Source organism: Mustela nigripes, chromosome 16 (assembly GCF_022355385.1).
Source record: "Mustela nigripes isolate SB6536 chromosome 16, MUSNIG.SB6536, whole genome shotgun sequence".
In the NCBI taxonomy this organism is placed as follows: domain Eukaryota; kingdom Metazoa; phylum Chordata; class Mammalia; order Carnivora; family Mustelidae; genus Mustela; species Mustela nigripes.
Genome location: NC_081572.1, coordinates 22,152,351 through 22,177,355, shown reverse-complemented (window position 1 = coordinate 22,177,355; position 25,005 = coordinate 22,152,351). Strand labels below are relative to the sequence as shown.

Sequence of the window (25,005 nt, the reverse complement as noted above, 5' to 3'; positions counted from 1 at the left end):
CTGGCTTCCAGACTCCCCCTCTTTTCCCATCTCCCCGAAGTCTATCCACAGACCATCTATGCCAGGTTAAAGCGCAGGCTGAGGTGGAGGGAGGGCTCGTGGGTCAGACAATAGAGCCAAACGGGGAGCAGGCACCAGCAGTTCCTGGACATCCTCTGCCAGAGGCCAGGGGTATCGCTGGCCCAGCCACACCCCGGAATGGCACAGAGGAGGGCAGAGGCTATCATGGGGGCACCAGCTGTTCCCCGCCCCCAGGCAGTGAGCGTGCTGGTAGTGGTTCAGCCACCCGAAAAAGCTGCTGTACTCAGCAGTGCGGCAAATGGGCTGGGGAGGAGGCGGGGGTCCAGGCCAGCTGCCGGCTGGGGGCAGGCACAAGCGGAGTGTGCAGAAAGCTTGGCTGAAAGGCTTTCCCTCTCTCCAGTGGGGTGGGCTTTTGTTCCCCAGAGCCCCTGGCTCAGCGTCTCGGGGTGTCTCTGTTTCCATCTTGTTGCTCTTAGGCACCCAGGGACCCTGGTCAGGAAAGAGCTGAACTGGGAGGCAAGAGCCATGGTTTCTGAGACTGGCCTGCTCACCAATTTGCTGGTTGACCTTGGGCAAGTTACTGATCCACGCTGGGCCTCAGTGTCCTTCTGTATAAAAGAGGCAAGGCAGGGCTGGATAAGTTCTATGACCTTGAATATGCCCCCTAATAACTCTGTGCCTCAGTTTCTTCATTGTGAAAAGGGGAGAGAACCCCTTGCCTTGCTGGGTCATTGAGAGGATTACATAAAGTTCCCGGCATGGTTCTCCAGGCACAGCAGGTGCCTCTTTAGCCAGTTCTCCTCTCTTGAAGCCCCTGGACTGGGTGTGTGACCCCTTTTTTCATACCCATTACCAGGGGTCCTAGAAAGGAGTGGTCATCCTCCCTCTCCCGCTCACCCACCTAGCTCTAGGGCCTTCCCTGGCTAAAGGGGCCCCAGGAAAGCTCCGCGTCTGGCCCTACCTGGCCGCCCTCGCTTTGGGGGGGGGGGGGGGCAAGAAGGCAGAAGCGCTGGGTGCCGACCAGGAGGGGCAGCACACGCTCCCGCATTCTGGTGGCACTGGCGTGGCCCTGGCCCCCCCGCAGCCCGCCTCTTTCTCCCTCTGCGCTCCCCTCTGCCTATAAATAGCACAGGACGTGCCTGCCTTGGCTATGACGCGGCCAGGCAGGCGGAGGGGAGGGAGGCAGCTCTGCGGCGGAGCAGGTGGGCGGCGGGCACTGGTGCGGGAGGGGCGCTGCTGCCAGCCCCCCGCGTGCCAGGCTCTCCATGACGGGCGGGACTGAGTCATCTCAGGGGGGCCCCACTGTCGGAGACTGTCCGCGCCGCCGGCCTTTCTGCCTTGGGTTTGCGGGAGCTGCGGGGGCGAGGCTGATCTCGGGGAAGGGGATGTCTCGGGGGGCCAACAACGGCTGCGCGGAAATGGTGCTGAGGCTCATGGCTGGGCGCCCGTCCCCTGCGGACGCAGGTGTGCATCGAGCCAGAAAGTGACCGCAGCTGCACCCTCTCCCCTTCCAGCATCCCAGAACATCCCACCCCACCCCACCCCACCCCTGCCCTGCTTTTCTCTCGAACTCCTCCCCAGATCCCCCATCTCGCGCTGCTGCCCAGAGAAGGGATTAGGGAAGCATGGGGACCCCTGCCACGTCTGGGTCTATCCCAGCTCCCCTCTTCTCAGAGATCCACAAATTCTTCCCCTCCAGGCTTGTCTCCTTTTGGCACCTCCAGCCCCCGCCCCACTCCTTGCACCTTTCCTTCCTCTCTCCCAAGCAGACACGCGGAGCAGACAGATTGGGACAAGAAACATTTATTTAAAGGGTCTAGGGGCTCGGCAACGCCCCCGTAGACCCATCATGCAGCCTCGTGTACCGTGGGCATGGGGCCCGCCCCTGGGATATTGCTGGGGGGACCCCGTGGCAGCAAACAGGGCAGTGTGGCTTGAGCCCCCCATGGACGGGGAGAAATGGGGCAGGGGCCAGTGGTAGGAGGATGTGTCCCTCCTACTGTGTGGGAGGGTGTGACTGTGCCCAGGATGGGGGCTGGCATTGGCTGGCACGATCAAGGGCACGAGAGGAGGCTCTGAGCTTAGGGGGAGAGGGAGGTTGGCACCATAGAAAAGCAACCCGCCAGGGAGGGGTCCTCTTCATGTGTGTGCCTACCCCACACTCATGGTGCCCACCCCCTTCCTTTCCTGGTGGCCAAACAGAATGATGGGTCTTGACAATCTCCCACTACCTCTTCCTCCCAGGACTCGGTGTCCAGGAGAAGGGCACAGCTACAACCAGAAGAGGGACTCTTGCACAGAAAGAGGGGTACCAGTGTTTCCGGCAAGGCCCAGAGGAAGGGGGTGAGGAAGGGCCATGTGGAGGTTGGCCCTGAGGGTGGGGCTCCCAGGGCTGGGCCCTGTGAGACCTGGGGCAGAAACTAAGCACAGCTTCCCTGGCTGGTCAGTCCTGCTAGCTGAGACTTCCAGATTCCTGACAGTCAAATGAGGGTTCTGACCAAGCATGGGCTGGTTTTTTGTTGTTGTTGTTCTCAGTTAGGTTTCTGTGGGTAGGATGCTACTGAGTGTCCTTCCCCAGTGGGCAAGGGCACCACGAGGCCGCTCTGTGCTGACTGACTGTTCTCTTTGAGGAGACGGTCTCTGATTTACCGTGCTTTCCCCAGAACTCGGCCCTCTCCTCCTCTGTCTGCCCGGGGTTTCAAGTAAGGGGAGAGATTCCCGCAGAACTTTCCTGAGAACTGATGGAGGGACAGAGGTGGTGAAACCAGGAGTTGGACTCGGGATCCTCCCGCAGCTCTGAACCGCCACCTGACCCTGGGCAGAGGGCAGAGACCTGGGGGACTTGGGAAGGCACCTTCCCAAGGCCCCACTTCCTTCCAAAGGGGGCAGCCGCAAGGTCACGCACGTAGACCCAAGCAGGAGCTCTGCGGGGCGAGGGGGACAGTGTTGGGCATGCAGAGGTGGTGTGGGTGTGGGAAGGCTCTCTGGACAAAGCAGCGGGAAAGTTCCCCAGGAACGCCCCCCTCCCCAGGGCTGCATTCAGCGTGGCAACTGGATGTCCGGGCATGGGCTGGACCTACCTGGAGTTTCCCCATTCCCTCCCACTTTCTCCTCCTTCCTCATCCCCAAGTCCCAGAGGAGCAACTCCCTCAGGGCAACTTGGGACCCAAGAAATAAAACCTTCCTCAGTGCAGAAGGCTCCCAAGTCCCGGGGAGTGGCCCCTAGGAAAGAGGCAGAGGGCAGATGCCTTTTCCCCTCTGGGGCCAGAAGCAAGGGCCAGGCATGGGCAGGGTGGCATCTGGGTTCTCTTGGCTTCTCTCAGATCTCGGTCAGGGCGTCGGCTGGCACCAAGCCCCGCTTCTTGCCGCTGCTGACGCGGATGAAGCCGTCAGCATCCTTGCTCCTGCCCACGCCCACACAGATCTGAGTGGGAGAGACAAGGAGCCGAGTCCCGGCTCTGCCTGCAGCCCTGGCCCTGAGTCCTGCTGATGGCTCCCAGGGGGCCACCCCAGGGACTGATGGGACCAGGATCAGATGTGGTTGGAGACATCAGCTGGGGTGACGGGAGCAGATCCCATGAGGGTACTGAGCTCAACAGACATCGAGATCAGGACATCAGCAGATGCTGAGCAGCACTTTGGGGCTGACCTGTGAGATCAGCTGGTCTAACGCCCCAGCTGAACTCCCATTTCGCAGGGGAGGTAAGGGGAGGGGAAAAGGCTTATACAACAAGCCAGAGGCGTAGCCAGCATTCAAACCCAAGCCTCCAGACTCCTCACCCAGTGCTCTTCCCCTCCCCCAAGCTGTCTCGAACCCAGTTCAGCCCCCTGCCTGTGTTGGCCACCAGCCCCAGTCCCCAGCAGGAGATGACAGGAGGGCCCTGCAGTCCCGCCTTCCTAACCCTCCTTCCTTCCCACTGCCAGGCTGGAGGTGTCCTTCTCCAGGGCGTTCATGCCCCGCCTGGCGCCCCTTTCCTGCCCACCTCTCCGGCTGCTGCGGGGCCCAGGAACTCACCTGGTTCTCCTTGAGGCTCATGTACCCCTGTTCCTTGTTCCCAGAGAAGGGTTGGCAGCAGCGCCAAACGTTCTCGCCTGGCCTGACTCGCTGCACAAAATTGGCTGGGAAGAAGCCAACCCGGTCGCCAATCTTGCCCTGGGGATGAGGCTGGCAATGAGCTCCCATGCCCACCCCCCAACATCGCTTCCTCTAGACTCGCTGCCCGTTCAGAGCCACTGCCATCAAACTCCAGATCCTGGGCTTCCTGTATCCGAACCCCCAGAGGGTGGCTTCTGCGCCGGGAAGGGCATGAGGTGAGTAGAGGGACAAAGGCAGGGAGGGTCAAAGTGAGAGCAAGTCCCAAGTGCTGGTCCTAGGCTTGGTGAGGGCCAGTGGCTGGAGGAGGGGAGGACTTTGGGCCTGGAGAGAAGAAGGTGAGGCAATGCCCATTGAAGGTGGGGAAAGGTGGGGTGCCTACCAGGGTCCCTCTGCTCCCCACCCTGCCAAGTCACCTTCCACCAGTCCTCGTTAGAGTCATCCACCAGCATGATCCGGTCCCCAGGCCTGGGAGGACAGAGCTGGGGTTGCAAATGGGCAGGAGGGACCTGCCCTTTCCACATCTTAATGATCTGGGGCCCCCAGATCCCCAGCATGCCCCCACCCTGCAGCTGGGGGAGCATTCTTGACGCCCTCAGAGGACCCTGTGACCACAGGGACAGCAGACACTGTAGGGCAGAGCCCGGGTCGGGGGCAGGAGAGAGGACATCAGCACCAATCTCTTTTGGACTCTGGGCAGTCCAGCTCCTCTCTGGGCTCAGCTGTCTCATGCATGCCAGGAGAAGGTTCCTGAAGATCCCCCTCACACTCGTATTCCAAGGTCCAGGAGTGGGGCCCTGAACTGGAGCTGGGTGGCTGCCTGGTGGGGCCGGACCACAAAGAGGACTTACTGCAGAGCCAGGTCGTTGTTCTCTTGGGGCAGAAACTTGTAGAGCGCGACATAGGAGTACATGGGTCCCACGTCCTTCCGCAGAAGGGGTTTGGGGGGCTGTGGAAAAGCTCTGGGTCAGTGATGGGAAGAGGACCCTCTCCTCATTCCACCCACTGTTCACTGGCCCTGACCTGCCTACCCTTGGTGGGGAGGGGGGGGTTGCTAGGGATTGGGACACAGTGCCCCTGGGTCCATGACGGGGAGAGGTCAAGTTCTCCTATCTTCCGGGTTCATCTCTGGGGGACCAGGCCAAGGACGGAGCAAGGGAATACTCTCTGTGCCTTGCTGCACCTTGCTGCGCCCTGGAACGGCCCAGTCTTGGGGAGCTGGCACGGGAGTGGGGACAGCAGCATTGGCTCCATGGTGGGAGGGGGGCTACCCCCCCTTTCCTGCATACTCACCCTGGCATTGCCCATCCCCGTAGACTGAGGATAAGTGATGGAGCAGTGACACCCCCACTCACCATGCTCGCACCCACCTATGAATCAATGACAAGAAGAAGTAACATTCCCTTGCCATCTGGCCTCCCAGGGCTCAGTGCCCGCATAACCTCACCTGTTGTCCGGGGCTTTTCTCCTCCGGTCCTGACCCTTCACTCTCAGCTGGGGCTGTGAATACTAGAGATGCCAGGGCAGGGCAGGGGCATGAGGCTGCAGGGAGTGGCCCGCCCTGGGCTCCATTCCCTGCCCCTAATCCCCACCTCCTGGTCCTCTGGTCCCACCTCCACTCACCACTCTCTCCAGGGGCCTCCTCTGAGCTGCGAATGCTGCCTTCCCCATCTTCATTCAGCTCATCCCGCTCACTCTGGGGACACACGGGGGAAGGGCTCAGCCCCTGGACCCTCACCCTCAGAGACCCCTGCCTCCCAGGCTCCCCTTGGTGCCGGACATACCAGGCTCCGCGTGGGGGACTCAGAAGTACTGCTGAAGCTGGAGCGGTTCATCAGAGCCAACGAGGTGCCATAGCGCAGGGTCTCATAGACGGGGTCTACCTTGCCGCTGGCCCCTGCCAATGAGCCACTCTCAAGGCCTGGCACCTGGCAGCCAACCTTGCTCTGCCCTGAAGTCCTGTGTCACTTTCACTCCCTTACAGCCGAGACATCCTTTCTCTTTAACTCCCTGCCTCATCCTACCCCAGGACCCTCTCTGCCCACACCAGTCTTCTCCAGTTCCTCTTGGAATGCCTCCCCATCCTTCGTATCTCCAGACACCTTCCCTTTCTCCCTGTGGAGGAGGACAGTGCCTGCCTGACTCTCTAGTCTCTACCCTTCTCAAGAGTTCAGGCATTCATGAGAATGGTGATTGATTGCCGATTTGTGTGATTAGCTCTTTCATGTCTCGCTGCCTCACTAGACCACGAACTCCACCTTCTTCAGTGCTGTGTCCCCATGTCTAGCATGATGCCTGGCACTTAGGAAGTGTCCCGTAAGATGTCTGTTGAAGGATGAATGAATGAAGAAATGAATGGGTACCCCCTCATTGAGGACAAGGGCATTCAGAGCAGGGAAGTGCCAAGGACCGGCAGTGCCACCTGACTCAGGTGCCCATCTAAGGAATGTGTGGGTTTCTCATCACACCCCTGGGATGTGGGATCAGAGGCCATGGGGGAAACACTCACCAGTGGGTGGGGACTCTCTGCTTGTGACACAGGCGGGGGGTGGCTCATGCACCAGGAGCGGGGAGCTGAAGTTGCGACGGAAGGAGGAGGACTGTGGCAAGAGGGAGCAGAGAGAGGGCATAAGGGTATAGCTTGTCCTTCCCCGAGCCCCAGGACCACCCCATGGGAGGAACCGGCCTGGAGGGGGGCACTCATTCCCCTCACAGGCCAGTCTTTGGGGGGAGCACCCACAGCCAGCCATGGTCCCCACTCACCGCCTTGCCTGGGCATTGCTGGCGGGAGATCTCCTCAGAGCACCAGAGGTGGACACTCACTTTGCACGTCTTACATCGCAAACCCTGCTTGGAGTTTCCTGGGAAGAATTTGGGTTCAACAAGAACAATTAGGCCAAGGAGGGTACATCCAGGGGCAAGAAGCAGAGCGGGCAGGTGGGGCACTGGACATAGGAAGGGGCCGGGCAGCCTTGTGTCATCCTGGGGACCGCGCGCCTACCCCTCATACACTCGCAGCATCAACTGATGCCCAAGTTTTTAGTAAACGCTGCGACCCTGGGCACCTGCCCACCCCCAAGGTTGCCCGTTGGTCCACCCAGGGTGAGGGGTGCAGTGAGAACGGAGGCCCTAAGTAGCAAGAGCCCAACATTGGCCTGGGTATACTCTCCACCGCCCCCTCCCCCGACCCCTTTCTTTGACACTGCAGGCACGTACCCACAATGAGCTGGTGGCATAGCTCACAGGGGCTAGCTCTCTTGAAGACATGTTCCTGGAAGCTGTGCAGTCTTACTGGTTTGAGTGGTGCCAGGGGCCGTGGGATGGGGCAGGGGGAGGGGGCCGGCGTCGGGACATCCCCGTCTGTAGATGCTGGTGGTGGGGAGGGAGGGGGCAGTGGGGTTGGGGGCGTCAGCAGCACCTCAGTGGGGCACTTGAGCTCAGAGCCGGAGCGAAGGAAGAAGTTCTCCACACTCTTACTTCGGAGGATGGTCTTGAGGGAAAGCGAGCGCTTGAACCTCTGCAGCTGAGAGAGGAAGTGGGGCTGTAAGCAAAAGCCAGAGGGGACTGGCTCCCAGCCAGGATAGCTCCTTGGTCAGCCACAGCCTCACAGCCTCTAAGTACTAAGACAGAGGCTGCCCTGTTCCAGAAGGTGGTCCCAATCCCGGAAGCTGACAGGAACCAGGTAGGGAGCGTCCGTGAGCAAAGAAGGTCTGGCTGGGCAGACACGGTTGGGAGTGTTGAGCACTGTGACAGGCTGGCCAGCCAGAGAGCAGCTGCTGGGGTCCCCTGGACAACCGGGGCTAGTCCACACGGCCAGCCCAGTGGGGCCAGGCTTTCCAATTTTTCAAAAGAAATCTAGACTTTTCTGTGAATTTAGATAGAAACAAAATCGAGGTTGTACTGCATTTTTTTTTTCATTGCAGAAATGGTAGTGTACTATGTTTCCTACGCCTTGCTTTTTTCACTTAACAGTAAATCTTGGAAATCATTCCATACCAACGCATAAAGAGTTTCATCATTCTTGTTTATGGCTACACAGGATTTCCTCGTATGGGTGTACTATTTACTCAAGTTAAACAAAATAATACTTTGGGGGCCAAACAGACACACCAGGTCCCCAGTTTTCCACTGGTGTTGTCCACCAGGCTGGGAGTTGGGGAGGGGTCATCCTGGACCCTCATCCTCAGGGGCTGATTCTTCCTCCAAAATCGCTCTCCAGCCCATCCCCTATAATCACCTCATTGTCTCCACAGCCCTGCCCCAGTTCAGGGTCACAGTCCCCACCTCCACCCTGCCCATCTCCCCCTGCTCTCCCTACAGCTGCCAAAGAGGTGATCCTTGACTTGGTTAACCACTTTCCATGGCTCCTTAGGACATAGTCAAGGCCCTTGGCCCCGTCAGGAGACTGCGGCTCGGCCAAGCCTTCCCTTCCCACCCATGCCTTCCACCTGCAGCCCAGACACGGGGATTCTCAAACCCGTCCGTGTTTATTCCTCTGCACTTTTTTGATGCATTTGTCCTCTTCTCTGCCTTATCCAGTGAATATCCTCTTTATACCTCAGGGTTTCCAGTGACTTTTCCTCCTCTGGGAAGCAGTCTCTTCTTCTGCAGGAATTCCGTTGAGTATAACCGCTCCCTCCTCTGGGCCCCACTGCACCTAGTACCGACTTCCATTACAGACCCAATCTGGTTTACGTTGTCAGTTACTTCTTACTACCTCAGGACACTGGAGCCCCTCGAGGCCAGGGACAGTTGAATGAAACCCCCACCCAGAGCCCCAAGACATAGTAGCTGCTTGGTCAATGTTTGTTGATCAAATGATAGGCGAGTGCCTGGAATCCTAAATGGAACCCATGTTCTGGAATGCTGGGTTCATTCTGCAGCCAGCCCAGAGTTCCTTCCATTGCTCACCCCAACATATCCTTCTCACAGTCTGCCCAGATTGAGGTCTGGAAACATCCCTACCCAGATCCTTGAACCTCTTCCCCTCTGGGGAGAGCCCCCTCACTCCTGCCCACTCCTTCCCAGCGGTGATCGGTAAAGGGGGCGGGAGGCCTGGTTTCAGGCCGGGAGAATTGGTCAGGGTTCCCAGCTGGCACTTCCAAGCAGCCTGCGTGACCCCAGGGAGGCTGGCAGGTGGCAAAACATAGGAAGAAGCAGGAGGGAGAGGGCGATGTTTGGGCACGAGGCAGGCCCCGCTGTGCCAGCTGGGAGCCTTGGGGTGTCTGGCACGCTGAGTTGCCCAGCTTCTTGCCTTCCAAACTCAGCTTCCTGTGTAGCACTGTAGGCTTCTTTGTGCATCTATGAGAAGGAGGGCCCCAGGCCCTAGATCCCTGGGTGTTAGGGCAGAGGTGGAGGCCTGGAGGGACAATTAATTAGAACACAAAGGTATTCTATGAGCCCACAGGACTCTGGGGGCTCTCAGAGGCCCAGAGTGTGGGGGGAGGAGGACCACCTACCGTTCTGCCCAGGGGCCAGAGCACAGAGCACAAGAGGGCTTTGGGATGCTGTGAGGGGCAGGGGCACAAAACTACTCCTGTGGTCTCAAGGCAAGTCACTTCACTTCCACTTTCTCAGCCTCAGTTTCCCCACATCCAAGAGGAAAGGGGCAGGACTAGATGCTCTCTAAGCAATGCAAGGCTCTGGGTCCAAAAAGTAAAAACAGAAAGCTATAATGAGGGGCTGTCCTTGTCAAAATACTGGGGTTGAGCTAGCACTCCTTCTGCAGGACCTCATGAAGACTGGCCCTTCCCGCTGACACAGTGACAATGACGGTCCCACTTTGCAGATGAACTAACAGGTGCCTAGGAGTGAAATCACCCACGTGCAGTGAGTCTTCGGCTGCTAAGTGGCAGAGCCAGGACTTGAACAGTGGCTTTGGCTGTTGAGCCAAAAGGACCAGAAGAGTCCTGCTGCTTTGGGCTCTGCCTTGGCCCTCACTCACTCCTGACCCTCAGCGATGCCATGGTCTTGCCTGCCAGGTCAACCAGGAAATGTAAGGTTGAAAGGAATGTGCAAGATCGGCCACCTAGAGTAGTCCCCCGCCCATAAAATCGGCCCACAATGCCTTCACCACGTCCCCTGTGAACAGTTGTCTGACTGCGGGTCACCTCCTATGGCAGGAAGCACACCGTCTCCTGGGACAATCATTCCATCTTTGGGCAGCTGCAGTCGCAGCAAAGTGCTTCCCTATATAGAGCTGAAACCTGCCTCCCTGAGATCTTTTTGCCTATCGGCTCTGTTCTTCCCTTGGCTCCAGGAAGGGCCACTCCCTCTTATATGTACATCAGTCCTTCAAATATTTGAAGACATCAGTCCTATCCCTCCCGCCCAAGGCTGTTATTTCCATAGTAATCCCCACAGGATGAGATGTGTAGCCTCCTTACTCTCCAGCCTCTGCCCTTTCCTGGTCTTCCCCTGGCCTGTGCCAAGAGCCACCTCTGCAGGGTACAGAGGTCTTTGGAACAGAATGTTCCCCAGCACTGGGGCAGCCCCAATTCTGCCCCCGACTTCCTGGTTCTGCTGGAGGCCCCAGATCCCAGGAGGGGAGAGAAGCCGGAAGGAATAATGTATCACCTGGGATGGCTGGCAGATGTCAAGTGTATGGCTGGACAGCAGGATGGGCGCACATCTGCCAAATGGCTTGATGCCTGTCCCCCCAAGAGACATCTGGCTTGGCTACTCAAACCTCATTTTGGCTCAGCCTGGTCAGGTATTCCCACTCTTGCAACTACTAGGTCCCAGAGAGGACTAACTCCCTATTTCCCTATCTCCCATCAGCTCTCTGTTTGATGCCCCCCAGTATCCCAGGACCCATTCCCTCGGAGAAGCTGCCATGTACCCTGGCAAGCTGACCCACCAGGATCCTTATTCTCTCTGGATGTCCCAGGAGATTATCTGGCTTGGAGACTGGACCTCCAGGCCCATTCTCCTGAATCCCTTCCCGGAGGCGGGGCCCGGCCTGCCTGCCTCCTCCCCACCTCCCCACAGACTGGATGGTCCCTTCATTTCCTCAGCTCCCCGCAGCATCTCCTCACTTCCCTCCAGCTCCTGAAAGGGCACTAGGCAGCTGGCGGTGGGTGGTGGCGGGCGTGGCACAAGCTGACTCAGATGGCGAGCTGGCATGGCAGGGTCTTCCCAAGGATGGCACCAAAGGGGGTGATGGTACCACCCTGTGGTAGGATGGCATGGGGACCCAGCGATGGCAAGGATGGTAGCAGGAGGGTCACTGAGTAGCTCAGGTGCAGGGATGTGATCCAACCTTAGTATGAGCAGGAGGCTGGACTTGGGCTGGCAAGGAATGCCCAGGGGACCCCAGCACTGATGAATGATTCTGGAATGTTGGCTTCACTGCCTAATGGACACCAGCCGCCTCTTTGTACCTGCCTCAAACTCTCCCTTCCCCCTTCCCCAAGTTCTATAGTCTGAGGACCAAGCTTCTTTGGGACAGGTTGAGATGCTGAGAGCTAAAGGGGCTAGTAGGGCCCTGAATTCTCCCCCTGCCCATGTCTGCCTTCCTGAACACCTCCATCCAGATCCCCAGCCCAGCCTCTGGGAGATTACAGTCCTTCGCAAGGGTGAGATTTAGGGAAGGGGGGTAAAGGGGCAGGGCGATGTATGCAATCCCCCTCCTCTTGCTCTTGGGATGTCCCTGGATCAGCCTCAGAGGTGAGAGCATTGGAGTCCTTGCACTGGGCGAGGGAGATGCAGACCTGCCATGCCCTGCCCTCCCCCTCCTGCCCTCTCCCTGCCCACACAGCTGAGCTTGCAGCCTCTGGGTTTGCTGAGACAGCACTGCCTCAACTCCTGCCTGCTTTTGGAGAGGTCTTAAGAAGGGGAGCAGGCAGCCCTGCCTCCTGTGGGAAGCAAGGCAGGGCCTGGAAGACCCCCATGCCCTTGGAAAGCAAAGGGAATGTATCCATAGGGGGCTACTACAAGGCAACTGGGAAGGCCAGGGATATTGGCACTCAGGATGGGGCTCAGCTCCTGGGACCCTCTGCTTTAAAAAAAAAATAGCCATCACAAATATTCCAAGCAAGATCCTCCCACCCCAAGACCTGACTCCTTTCCTAGTAGAGACTTGGATCTCTGAGGTGGAGTTAACTCTGTGGTCTGAGAGACCAGAGTCTCATTCTCAGAAGGGGGCAGAAGAAGGTCAAGTTCTGATCTATAAACTGACATGGAGATTGAGTGGGTCTCACTGGTTTAGAGAGGAGGAGCTTCCTGGGGAGCCTCAGCCAAGTGCCACCCTGCCCCTACTCATCTACCCCTGGTCACTTTCTAGATGACCTTGACCTTGAATTAACCTCATATCCTGAGAGGTGGCCTGGACCGAATTAAGAGCAAGATGGGCATTGGAAAGAGCTATAGATGAGCTCCACACCTGGAAGGAGCCAAAGACCCCACCCGTTTTTTGTTTTGTTTTGTTTTGTTTTGTTTGGTCTTCAGTGCCCCCTCCTCGACTGGATAAACAGGAGCAGGTGGGAACAAAACACCAGGGTGGAAGGGAGAAGGAAGGAAGCCTTGGACTGAAGTCTGGGGAGGAGACAGAGAGCACTCTTGACACAAGCCTCCTTTTATCTCCGCATCCCCAGCCCACTCAGTTCATGTTGCTCCCCGCAAAACTTCTTCTTGAGGGTCACTCCTGAGCACCTAGAACTTGGGGAGGATGTGGACAGATTAGAGGTGGGGGGAGAGCATTAGATTTAAGGGGTGGCCTCCCCCAACCCCTATAGCACCAGGGGTCTGGGCTCCGCCTGCCTTCACTGGGGAATAATTTATTCATTGCGACTCCCGCAGGAGTAACAATCATACATAATTAGAGTTAATTATGACATTCATTAATTACGATGACTTCTCTTTTTGCTTCCATCCGCCCCCCACCCCCGCCCCCTGTCCCGCTCCCGGGGTGGGGGGTGGGGCTGCCTGTCCTTCTGCTCTGGAGCCGCAGCAACAGTGCCTGGTCCCCGCCCGCGATGGCCAGCACTGCCGCAGCCCCCAGCGAGCACTCGGAAGCTACGCACCCCCGGGCCGCGGCCTCACGTCCCCGAGCCTAACCTGGCTGGAAGGGGGGAATGCGGGACTGCGGCGGGTCGGACAGAGACATCCAGAGAGGCTCAGAGATAAACATATATAGATGCCGAAAGAAAGCGGGAGAGACACCAAGACAAACAGGTTGTAGAGACATTTTCAGAGAGTCACAGGCAGAGAGGGACAGACGGAACTACAGAGACCTGGCGGACGCGGGAGGGGTGCGCCTCGCACACACACACCGGCGCGTACACCGGCCCACACCCGCTACACACCGCTACACACCGCTACACACTCCCTCCGCTTTAGCCGCTCCGATTCCCTCCAACAAAGCCGAGTTACAACCTCCCCAGAGGGTCGCGGCAGCGTGTCCGCTCATCACGCGCGCAAGGGCGTGTCGTGCTTGTGTGATGGGCGCTCCCGGTGGCCCCTCGTCGCGAACCCACTCTCCCAGGTCACCACGCAGAGCCTTCGGGATCACACAGGTCCCGCTGCCATGACCCGAGCCCACAGCTGTGACCGCGTCGGGGAGAGGGCACCCGGGCTGGGGACGCACCCGGGCAGGGGTCCAGGCCTCTACCCTCCTGAGTTACCTTGGTTTCCTGGAGGGCAGAGATGGTCCCCGGGGGGGTGTGGGTGGCCGCGTCATCCGGTTCGTTCTCCTTCTCGCTCATTTCGGTCATGATTGGGGGAGAGGGGGAGAGAGGGTGCCAAGACCCGACGGCAGGTCTGCTGGGTGCAGGTGGCAGGTGGCAGACGTCTCTCTGGGACCCTGAGGCCCTTCTCCAGAGACTGCCCCCCAGTGAACCCCAGGAAAAATCCGCCCAGGCAAAGCGACCCCCCACTGCCGAGAGCGGGAGGAGAAAGTTCCCGGGTTGGCCAGTGAAGGGGAGTAATTACACGGAGCCGCGGGAGCCGGACGACCCCGGGAATGAGGACCGAGGGTCTGCAGAGGATGCTGCTCCGAGCGAGGGGAGGAGGGAAGTGGGGACGCGGGGATGAGCTGAGGGAGGGAGCGACGGAGCAGTCCGTGTCCGGCCGGCTCCTCCGTCCTCTGTGCCCGCCCCCCATCCCTTTCCCCCTCCCCCCGCCGGCCCCGGCCCGGCACCCGGAGGCCCCTCCGCCCAGTCCTCGCCTTCCAACTTTGATTTAGGAGGTCGCCAGGTCCCTCCCCCTTCCCTCCGCTGCTCCCCCGCGCCGCTATGCTAATCAGCTTCTCAGCTATTGGCTGCCGCGGTGGCCAGGAGCGCAAGGTGGGCGGAGCCTAGGGGGGGCTCGATAAGATGGGGAGGAGCATGAAGGGTAAAGACGTGGGGAAGGGGATGGTTTTACACCGAAAGACCCTGAATGGGGAGCGTGACAAAGTCGTGGAAGACTTGGGAAACCATATTAGAGACTGGATGCGATTGAGGGAACAAGAAAAGGTTGGATCTACAGAAGGATAGATGAGAGTGACATCAAAGTTAGGACTTTCTGATAGTGAAGTAGTGGAAGAATGTGGACCCTTCTGCCCCATTAACTGGATGTGTCTGCTCTGGAGACTCCAATATACGCATCCCTTGACTGTGAGGGGATGTCCTCATAGCCTTCAAGCAGAGAACTCTGCTCCTCAAGCAGAGAAGGGACAATTTAACATCATGTGTTAAATAAAGGCCAGACCTGACAATCCCTCCTTTGTGGACGCAAAGCAGGATTCCTCTGGGGCTTGGCCTTTGGAATTCAGCAAAGAAGGGACCTCAGTCCCCACAGCTAAGGTCCCCAAACGTCCCCAAGACACCTTCCCCTCCTAGTGACCCTACCACAAATGGAGATAGATCAGGAGGGACGTTGGTACTCTCCAAGTTGTCCCCTGCCCATTGGGCCTGAAGGTGTATCTCTTTGAGCTTTATCCCCTGGCCTGTCCAAAGAAAGGGAGGTAGATTGGGGGTTGAAGGAATCCTTCCTTGAGGGTGGGTGAAGAAACTTCTGGATCAAAGTCCCCTCCTTCCAGGGGCTCCTCTGCTGTGGGTGATGAGATTGGGGGGGGGGGGCTCAAGAGGGTTCTGCCTTTATGCCAGCCCTGGGGAACAGAGGCTGAACCCTGGGTCCCCCCTCCTGCAACCCCTGCATATAGCCATTCATGCAATCTCTGTCCTCCCAAGAGTGAGCTCACCATGGGAGCCCTGCTCAGGTTACTCTGTGCAGGAATAGAGATTTATTTGTCAGTGGCAGAAGTAGGACAAGGGCAGAAGTGAGGGTTTGTGGTTGTGGGGGCCTAGTCCCCTCCCTCTTCAGATCCACCCACATCAGCCGCAGACTGACTCTGGGTGCTAGCTTTCTTGAAAGACGCTTCGAAGGATCCTGGCCTCAGCCCTCAGACCAGTCTCCCCTAAGGCCCATCCATTAGCCAGCCTTCTGCCAGTGCCCTCTGAGTTGACGGCTGCTGTCTTCCCTCTGGTCCAGCCCAGGTTAGTCCAACATCCCTCCCTGGGCACTCAGACTTAGGGGTACTTGAAGCACTCTGAGATAGGGTCAACAGGCCCTCCATCTAGCTTAGCATAGGCTGGAGGAAAGAGGGGCCTCCTCTGTGTTGGAGACCTCCTAAGGGGAGGTACCCGTATCCCCCCAAACAACAGAGATTCTGAGTTTCTTAGACTCTAATACCTATATAAACACAAATTAACTGTGTGGCCTTAGGTAGGGAGCTAAATCTTTCAGAGCCTTGATTTCCTCATCAGCAATGCAGAGGCAGTGCCTACCTCACTGTGAGGAGAATGAATGAGGAAGCTCCCCTTAGCCCAGAAAAGACAGCAGGGAAAGTTGTTTTCTTCTTTCCCTCCTTTCTTGAGAGATAGGTCCATTCACAGTGCTTTCTTAGAGAGAAGAAACAGCTTCCTCCTCTCACTTTCCTGTTAATTCATGGGGGAACCAACTCCAAAGGAGATTCTGAGAGGGAAGAATTCCCAAGGGAATCAGAGTTCCCGGTGACCCAGGAAAGCCAGAGAAGTCGGTGGGCCCTGGGGGCCCTTCTGGTCTCCGCATCAGAAGCCCAAGGTGGGGACTATGCAGAGAAGGCAAGGGGCTGGATCCCATGACCTCTGGATGTCCTTTCTGGCCCGCAGCCTTCGTGTTTCAGAGCAGTCTTTCATGAACTAAGCCTGAGTCATTGCCTGAGTGCTGACAACTCCCACTGCAGTGACTGGGGACAGGGCACAAGTAGCCGGGCTAGCTTCTGAAGAAGGAATATTCTTCCATCTCAGAGTCAGAGGGCAGATATGAGGGGTGGGCAGAGCCAGGTAAGTAGCAGTCACACCCTTCTGGGTGTGTGACAGAACTACTGGGTGCCTCTTAGTGGGACAGCCGAATGAGTTAAAGTGGGTGGTAGGCTCTTGGGAGCCTGGGGGCAGAAGGATGGAACAGATGACTCCATATTTGCACACAGCACCATGTCCAGCCCTTTTCTTCCTGCTTTGTGACATTGGGCAGAGACCTATCCATCTCTGGAAGGACTTCGGTTTCCTTCTTTTTAGATTGGCACAATTGGAATAGATTAGGTTGACATAGGGTGTCAGGTCAGAATGGGGGCAATAATTGTATATCTCTTAGTGTTCTTTTGAGGATTAAATAAATTAACATAAGTGAAGAGCTGGGCAGAGTAAGGGCAAAGTAAATTGTTTTTATCTGTCTATCTACCTGTCCATTTATTTAGGGATACTTAACCTTGAACTTGCAGGCAAGCTTCAAGGGGTTCATGAATCCCTTGAAGCTGTATAAAATGTTGGATAAGCATTTTCTGTGGGACAGCCTAGAGCTTTCACCTTCTCCTCAGAGAATCTAAGATTCCCGAAAGACTAAGAACCAATGGCCTGAAGGATCCCCAGAACCCCTCCACTCTGAGCGGATGAGAGTCTCTGATGGGAGGGATTGCTTCTCCTTCCATAAGGACTGACCTATTTTCTCCCTTAACACCACCTTCAGCTCAAGTCCCTCCCTGCTGTGGCCTCTGCCCCGATGAGTTGCCAAGCGCCACCCCCCCAAGCTGAAAACACCAGTGGTTGGTCTTTTTCTCCAACTTTAGAATTGGAGCTCCTAGGGTAGGGAGTCTGTCACAGTTGAGGTCAAGTCTGGTTCTCATCTCCCAGCTGAGGAGAGGAAGAGGGCCCAGGCTCCGCGTGGGGCAGGGGACACAGGGAACACAGTGAGAGGGCTGGCCTTGCCCAGTCTCCCCTATCTCCCCCTGCCAGCCCACCAGGGCCCCAGAGACAGATACTGCTCTAATGAGCTAAGGCCCATGGCAGGCATCAGTAATTATGATTTTATGGAAATGTAGAAGGCTCTTACGCAAGTGCCTGACACACTTCCTGGCTGTGGCATCTGGGACAGCCAGGTCCCCAGGGGCTGGAGGAGAGCCCTTCCACCACCCCTTGCTGTCACCAACCCCTGGAGCTCAGGACACTGGCATAGAGCCGCCCTCCCACTGCCTGTGGCACTGTCTCTAACACACTCTGGGGGAGCTGTTCCCTCCCCCTGTGCCCCAGGCTCCCGGGAGGGGAATGACATGGGCTCCAGTATATACAATCCCTGCCTACCCCCCACCAGGCAAGCTGAGGCTGTCCCAGACACCAGTTTACATGGGAGGGGGATAGTGACCTTGGGATTACGTGTCCCTCTCCTCCATGAAGAAAACCTCTCCTTCCTGAAAGACATCTCCTTCTACTTTCCTGGGGGCTGGGACGGTAGGGCTGACAGCAGTCCTGGGGCCCGGAGTCAGAGCCCCTGTCTGTACCCTCCCCAGGTCCTGTGCCAGTTCGCACCCCCCCCCCACCTCCCAAGCCTCTGATGGTGTCCTACCCACCCACAAAGCATCTGTTACCAAGGTAACAGCAATGTCATCACTTTGGGGTGAGCGAGGAGGTGGAGCCCAGTGGACTGGTGGAGGGAGTGCGGCTGGTGGTTAGAATTTTGGAGAGATGAGCACTGAAGGCCCCCAACTCTGAAGGAGGATCTTTGAGTTTGGGTGGAGAGCGGCCTGGGCACAGACGGGGGCAGAAGGTTGCCAACAGCCCGTGGAAAAGAGGGAGGATGAAGTCTGGAAGCAGCTGGATCCAGTCCTTATAGGTGAGGGTGACTCCGCCTTCCTACGCTCGAGAAGCGTCAGGGTGGCGATGCCCAGGAGAAGCTGAGGCAGGGACCACGGAGCCTGCCTTTAACCCCTCCCTCAGGGTCCTGCTGGTTTACTTGTCTTAGGGAGAGGCATTGGGGCTGGGAGTGTGTAGACCCAGCCGAAACGGTGTGGGGGAACCTGGGGCCATCGTGGGTCCACACCGCCCCCTGCTGACTGCACAGAAATCTACACTGGGTGGCCTTCCGGGAGGGGCGTCTTTGAAGATCTCAATTTGATACATCTGAATCATGAGGTCCTACTAGGAGCCTCGAGTGGCTCTGGGCATCAGGGGCGTCTGAGCTTTGCACTCAAGGCCTTCTTGTGAATCCTGACCCAGACGGTAAAATAATGCAAAGGGTTTCTCTGAGCCGACTTGGGGTACAGAGCGGTGGAGCCCATGTGGCAAGCTGATAGAGGCCATGGGTAGGCTGGAAGGCAGAGAGGCCAGAGTATTCCAAGCAGAGGGAACCGTCTGGGCAAAGGCAGAGAGGTGTGGGCAAAGGCAGAGAGGTGTGGAACAGAAGGGCCGGTCGTGGATGCTGTCCGCGCAAAGGGGAGAAGGAGAGGTGGGAAGAAAGAGGAGGTGGGGCGGGGCTGACTGGCTCAGTCCGGGGAGCAGAGTGCGGGACTCTTGATCTTCAAGATCAAGAGTTCAAGCCCCATGTTGGGGCTTAAAAATAAAAATCTTAAAAATAAGTAGACGAAAGTGGACAGACGGCCCTGAATGCTGAGCCTGGAAGCTGCGTTTTCCTGTGAAAAGTGGCTTCTCCAGCAGGCTCCCTGGAGCCCAGCTGAGCAATCCAGCCGTGCCTTGGAGGCATGGGGTGGGTGAGGGGGAGGGGAGAGCAGACAAAGTGGTTCAGTCAGAACTCGAAAAGAATTTAGACACATGGCTCTATATTAAATGTTCTGCAAGCCTTGCATTTGACTCCAAGAATATCCATGCTGGTTTTCCTGCCAGAAAAACGGATTTTAAGAACTAACTATCCTGTGCCAATGGTGCCCGGGAAGATGGACCATGGTTAGCCAGGGTTTTCCTCAGCCCAGTCTGAGAATGACACTGAGAGCAATGGAGGCTGTGGGAGGGTTCTCCCCCTCTCCCCTGGGAGTGGTGCCATCATCCCAGTGTCTTAGGGAGATTGCCCTGGATCCCAAAGGCAGCAAAATGGAAACAAGAGAGTTGTAGTGAGCTTTCAGGGCCCTCTGGCCAAAGGTTTCACTATGGGAACGGACTGCTGTCCATTCCCGTGTCCTGTGTCTTGGCCTGGGTGGAAGGCATGTGTGCAGGACAGTGTGCAGGGGACAGTGGGGTGGCTCATGTTCCAGCCCATTCCTTGCTAGCCCAGAAACTTCAGCAACCTGCATCCCTCTGGTTTCCTAGTCCCTAAATGGGGATCATCTTACCTCCTGGGGGTGGTGGTCGTGGATAGCAGGACTGCCCCCCACCCCCATCACACGACCCTAAATCAGGGAAAGCTGCTTCCCCTGTCTGCAATGCCTTTCCCTCCCTGCTGCGGCCTCCCCGCTGCTTCCCAAGGGAGTTCCCAAGTCAGGTGGGACTCCTGAGTAGCCACACCTGCTGAGACCACAAACCCCGCTTTCTGCCCCTCCCACTCCATCATTAGCACAACCGTCCCGACCTGGTTCTCCACCTGTTAAAACCACCGCAGCCCAGCTGCTGTCACTTGCATTACTCATCCTTGGGGTTCGCAGCCGGGAGTGGAACGGAAAGTATTTTGTCCCCAGTTTGCAGCTGGAGAGCCAGAGCTTGGAAAAGCCCCAGGTCACAGTCATCCCTGGAATCCAGGTTCTTGGGTGGGGTACTTCTTTGGGACTTGTTGAATGAATGAATGAGTGCACTTCCCCCATCAGCCCTCTTTCTTTGGGGGAAGGAGTAGGCATCATTTTCTAGCTCTCCAGGTTGGAATGTTGTCTGGAGATTAATTTTAAAATTCCATAGATATTTATCAGGCGGAATGGAGCATAGTACAGTGATTCAGAGGAGGGACTGTGACCCAAAGGGCCTGGGTTCAAATCCTGGCTCTACCTCCTCTTAGCTGTGTGACCTTTTAAAGTTTTTAAATTTTTTAAATTTATATTTATTTATCTGACCCAGAGAGACACAGCAAGAGACAACACAAAAGGGGAATAGGAGAGACAGAAGCAGGCTCCAATGGGGGCTTGATCCCGGTACCGTGGGATTGTGACCTGAGCCGAAACAGACACTTAATGACTGTTAATGACTGAGCCACCCAGGTGCCCCTAGCTGTGTGATCTTGAGATAGCTATTTAACCTCTCTGAGTCTCAGTATCTCTGTATAATGAGGGGAAGGTGATAATAGAATAAAAGAAAAAACCAGCCTCTACCTTAGAAGGTAGATTGGTTAAAAAGCACTCTGTAGTTGTAGTAAGCACTACGATTTATTAAATATTAATATATTAATAATATAATATTAATATTAAATTTAAAAAAACTATTTATTAAAAAAACAGACCCTCAGGGCTCCTAGGCGGTTGGTTAAGCATCTGCCTTTGGCTCAGCTCATGATCCCAGAGTCCTGGGATCAAGCCCCACATTGGGCTCCCTGCTCAGCGGGAAGCCTGCTTCTCCCTCTGCCTGTCGCTCCCACTGCTTGTGCTCTCTCTCTGTCAAATCAATCAATTAAAAAAAAAAATCTTTAAAAAAAAAACCAAGGGACGCCTGGGTGGCTCAGTTGGTTACGCAGCTGCCTTCGGCTCAGGTCATGATCCCAGTGTCCTGGGGTCGAGTCCCACATTGGGCTCCTTGCTTGGCAGGGAGCCTGCTTCTCCCTCTGACCCTGCCTGCCACTTTGTCTGCCTGTGCTCACTCTCTCTGACAAATAAATAAATAAAATCTTAAAAAAAAAAATAAAAATAAAAAAAAACCAAATATGTAAACAGACCCTCTTTTCTTCTAAATTTTATTTTTTATTTTTTTAAAGATTTTATTTCTTTATTTGATAGAGAGATACACAGTGAGAGAGGGAACACACGTAGGGGGAATGAGAGAGGGAAAAGCAGGCTTCCCGCAGAGCAGGGAGCCCGAAGTGGGGCTCGATGTGGGGCTCCATCCCAAGACCCCGGGATCATGACCCTAGCCGAAGGCAGACGCTTAACAACTGAGCCACCCAGGCGCCGCGTCACTTCTAAATTTCAATAGATAAACCCATATGATGTACTAGGCACTGGGGATACATAGAGAAAGAAACCGCTACATTTAGTAAGGGCTTAATTATTACCTAAATTCCGTTTTCCCTCTACTCCACAGGGTAGAAGCATTTATCAACCCCCTGTTATAGTTGCCACATGAAGCTCAGAAAGGTTGTTACTTGCCCAAAGCCACACAGCTGAACTTGAACTCGGGGTTTATCTCAAGACAGATATTCTTAACCCCAACTGGTTGGCGTCTTAAGATTTTATTTATTTATTTACTTGACAAAGAGAGCACAGGCAGAGGGAGCGTCAGGGAGAGGGAGAAGAGAGCAGAGAGCCCTACGCGGCCAGATCCAAGGATCCTGAGATCATGATCTGAGCCAAAGGCAGACGCTTTACCCACTGAGCCACCCAGGAACCCCTGGCGTGCCTCTTCGCCCCTACCCTCAAGGGGCTTCCACTCTCTGATGGGGAAACAGACCCTGGACAAAGGGCACAAAGAAGAAACAGCATGTCAGACAACCGCTGTGGAGGATTTGGTGAAGGGCAGAGACAGGACATGGAGAAGTAAGCACCGGCTGGCTGGGCTGCAGGGAAGCTAAGAAGCAGACAGTACGTTTGAAGTGTGAACAGAGCATCCTTTTTTCCGAGGTGAGACCTTTTGGTGGTCGGAGTGGGACTGACTCTCTGTAGCAAAGGCTTAGAGCCGTACCCGCGCGCAAACTCTAGGGGGCGCTGTTTGGCGCTGAGCTGGGCAGCCAGACGTGGCGGAGGCCTTAATGGGAGGCGGGGCCGCCTTCTGGGGTGGGGTTGTGTGTGTGTTCGCAGGCAGGAAGGCCCCGCGGGGACTGCCAGGTTCCTTTTACATCATTTTGCGGGTTGCTCAGGACTCAGGACTTTTTTTTTTTCCTTTTTTTAAGATTTTATTTATTTGACAGAGAGAGATCACAAGTAGATGGAGAGGCAGAGAGAGAGAGAGGGAAGCAGGCTCCCTGCTGAGCAGAGAGCCCGATGTGGGACTCGATTCCAGGACCCGGAGATCATGACCTGAGCCGAAGGCAGCGGCTTAACCCACTGAGCCACCCAGGCGCCCAGGACTCAGGACTTTTGACCACCAATGTGGAGGCAACAGGGGGTGCCTAAGCCCGGGGGGGGGGGGGGGGGGGGGGGGATTCCACCCGCCCGGATATCCTGCCCTGCGTCCCACAGTGTCCCACACTCGTGTGAGGGAGGCAGGGAGGGAGAGAGAGAGAATGTGAGAGAGAGAGAGAGGGAGAGAGGCTCCTACCTTGTAGCCACTCCATAACATTTTGTTAAAAGACTAGATGGATGGATGGGTGGATGGAGAGGGGTGGAACCCTTCTCTCAGCCCCTCTTTCATCGAGGGAGGGGTAGACCTCGCTCTCCGACTCTCCAGGTTGGAATGTTGCCTGGGTACAGAAAACAAAAGAGCACAAAGCATTTTGGTGGGAGGAGAAGGACTCCGAATTGTTATTGCTCAGCAATTTTTACAGCTGAAAAGTTGCTTCCCGGCTTTAGGGAACCCACAGGATATTATTAGGATTGGGTTATCCATGGCATAGAAAATGTAAGAGCAATTGGGGTGAGGAAAAAGAATTCATTAAACATTTTTTTTTCATGGGGCGCCTTGGGTGGCTCAGTTGGTTAAGTGTCCACCTTCAGCTCAGGTCATGATCTCAGGGTCCTGGGATCAAACCCCACGTCTGGGCTCTCTGCTCAGGGAGGAGTCAGCTTCTCCCTCTGCCTCTGCTCCCCCACTCCCCCACTCATTCTCTCTCTCTCTCTCTCTCTCTCTCTCTCTCAAATAAATAAATCTTTAAAAAAAATTCTCCCCCGGGGCTCCTGGGTGGCTCAGAGGGTTAAGCCTCTGCCTTTGGCTCAGGTCATGATCTCAGGATCCTGGGATCGAGCCCCACATCAGGCTCTCTGCTTGGCGGGGAGCCTGCTTCCCCCCCTCTCTCTGCCTGCCTCTCTGCCTTACTTGTGATCTCTGTCTGTCAAATAAATAAATAAATAAAATCTTTAAAAATAAAAAAAAAATTCTCCCCAAAAATCTCTCCCTGAAACTTTCTGTGTGTGTGGAAGTTTCTGGGACAGTCATGTCTTTACTTCCCAGGACCGCGCTTTGGTAGGGACACTGAGGATGCCCCCCAACTGGGGCCTCTGAGGATTAAACCCCCGTGATCAGATGCAACTCCATAGAATTTCCTTCAGTCCTCACTACCACACCGAATGGGAGGGAGACCCGGGAGGGAGACGTCCCGATTTTACAGAGGAGGAAAGGGGGTTCAGGAAGGTGATGCGCCTAAAGGGGCCCTGCCTTGAAGGGTCTCCCACCTCCCACCTCCCAGGGCCTGAGGCTCCACTGAGACCAGAAGTTTCTTTAAGGCCTCTTTGGCTCAAGAATGGGCCTTTCAGACCCTGTGCTCTGTTGGCTCAGGGGGCACAGTGAGAGTGAGGTGGGGGCGGGGACTGGCCAGGCTCCATCTGCCTCAGGCCTGGCTTTTTTTCCTCAGAGAGAGAGCCAAAGAAAACCAGGAACAGGCCCAACACCATCTGGAGGGGGACAGAGCTTGGAGACTCTGAGATGGGTGGAAGCAGGGAGTAGCCAAGGGAGCTGGGGAGAGGCAGCCTCAGGGGGGAAGCGTGAGGATACAGAGGTCTTCAGAGGTGGTGGAGGCTGAGTGGTGGGGGATTGGGTTCTGGAAAAGGGGTCCCACCTACTCCCCTATCTGGTTCTTCATGGTGTCCTCCTGGAAGGAGGTGGGGGCCCATACCATCCTCTAGCTTTTCTATCTCTGCCCCTAAAACAAGCCTCCACATCTCCTCTGCCCACCCACCACCCCTACACCCTGCTCCCCTCGGGCCAGGGCCGAGCCCTGTTGGGTCCCCTCTGATTCCCCTTCCCCTGGCCTTCCTGGAACCCCGTTCTGTCCAGCCTTGGAGGGTTTTGTGGAGACCTCTGGCCTTGAATCCAACTTTGGGCAATGGATGGGTTCTCAAAGTCTTGGGGAGCTTATCATGGGGATCTGGGGGACTCAGGCTTCTTTAGTCCCTACTGGCAGGCATATTCCCATCCCCTTTTTCTCCAGGGGCCTGGAGATGGAGGTGTTCTGCCTGATGTGTGTGAGGGGTACTCTTCGGTTTTCTGTCTCCCTCAGCTCCCCCCACCCCAATCACAAAGCCTAGAAAACCAGGGTCACACAGGTCAGGCCACATCTTTAAAGGCTGTGTCTGCTCTTTGGAAAGCACTCATCTGTTTATACCAACCACAGTGGTAGGGGGTGTGGGGGGGCTATCTGTGTACAATGACAACTGGGGCTGAGTGTTATTTGTCCATAAACACAGTCAGCTTGTGCCCCCAGGCAGAGAAAAAACAAAGCCACTAAGGACTGGGACTACTCTCCTACGCCCTGGGAGGGGGCACTCCCAGGCACACCCCCTCCTCCCCACCTGGGCAACTCTCCCTCCTAGGCCACCCAGAGAGTTTCCACAGCAATCTGGGCTGTGTTCTGTAAAGTGT

At 56.3% G+C, this 25,005-nt stretch overlaps 1 protein-coding gene across 4 annotated transcripts; it reads right to left on the bottom strand.

The window, feature by feature from the left end:
• Positions 1-1,808: 1,808 nt before the first annotated feature.
• STAC2 (SH3 and cysteine rich domain 2) lies at positions 1,809-14,267 on the bottom strand. Of its 4 annotated transcripts, XM_059379242.1 has the most exons (12): positions 13,738-14,267; positions 7,331-7,637; positions 6,878-6,975; positions 6,624-6,714; positions 5,899-6,011; positions 5,738-5,810; positions 5,562-5,623; positions 5,408-5,484; positions 4,966-5,063; positions 4,531-4,582; positions 4,037-4,174; positions 3,358-3,445 (listed from the first exon to the last, which is right to left on the bottom strand). In XM_059379242.1, the coding sequence occupies exons 1-11, from the start codon at positions 13,825-13,827 to the stop codon at positions 4,054-4,056; spliced, it is 1,182 nt and encodes a 393-aa protein (XP_059235225.1). In that variant the 5' UTR covers positions 13,828-14,267; the 3' UTR covers positions 3,358-3,445; positions 4,037-4,053. The 4 variants fall into 4 exon arrangements, with proteins under 4 accessions (XP_059235226.1, XP_059235224.1, XP_059235225.1 ...); XM_059379243.1 differs by lacking the exon at positions 4,531-4,582 and having other exon boundaries at positions 1,809-3,445; XM_059379241.1 differs by lacking the exon at positions 5,408-5,484 and having other exon boundaries at positions 1,809-3,445; positions 13,738-14,263.
• Between the last annotated feature and the right edge of the window lie 10,738 nt (positions 14,268-25,005).

Excerpts from the sequence above, each read along its gene's own strand:
- STAC2 (XM_059379241.1), bottom strand. The coding sequence starts at position 13,827 with ATGACCGAAATGAGCGAGAAGGAGAACGAACCGGATGACGCGGCCACC. Across the intron at positions 7,638-13,737 it reads CTGCCCTCCAGGAAACCAAG|CTGCAGAGGTTCAAGCGCTC; the intron begins GTAACTCAGGAG and ends TTCCTCTCTCAG. Across the intron at positions 5,811-5,898 it reads AGTCCCCCACGCGGAGCCTG|AGTGAGCGGGATGAGCTGAA; the intron begins GTATGTCCGGCA and ends GTGTGTCCCCAG.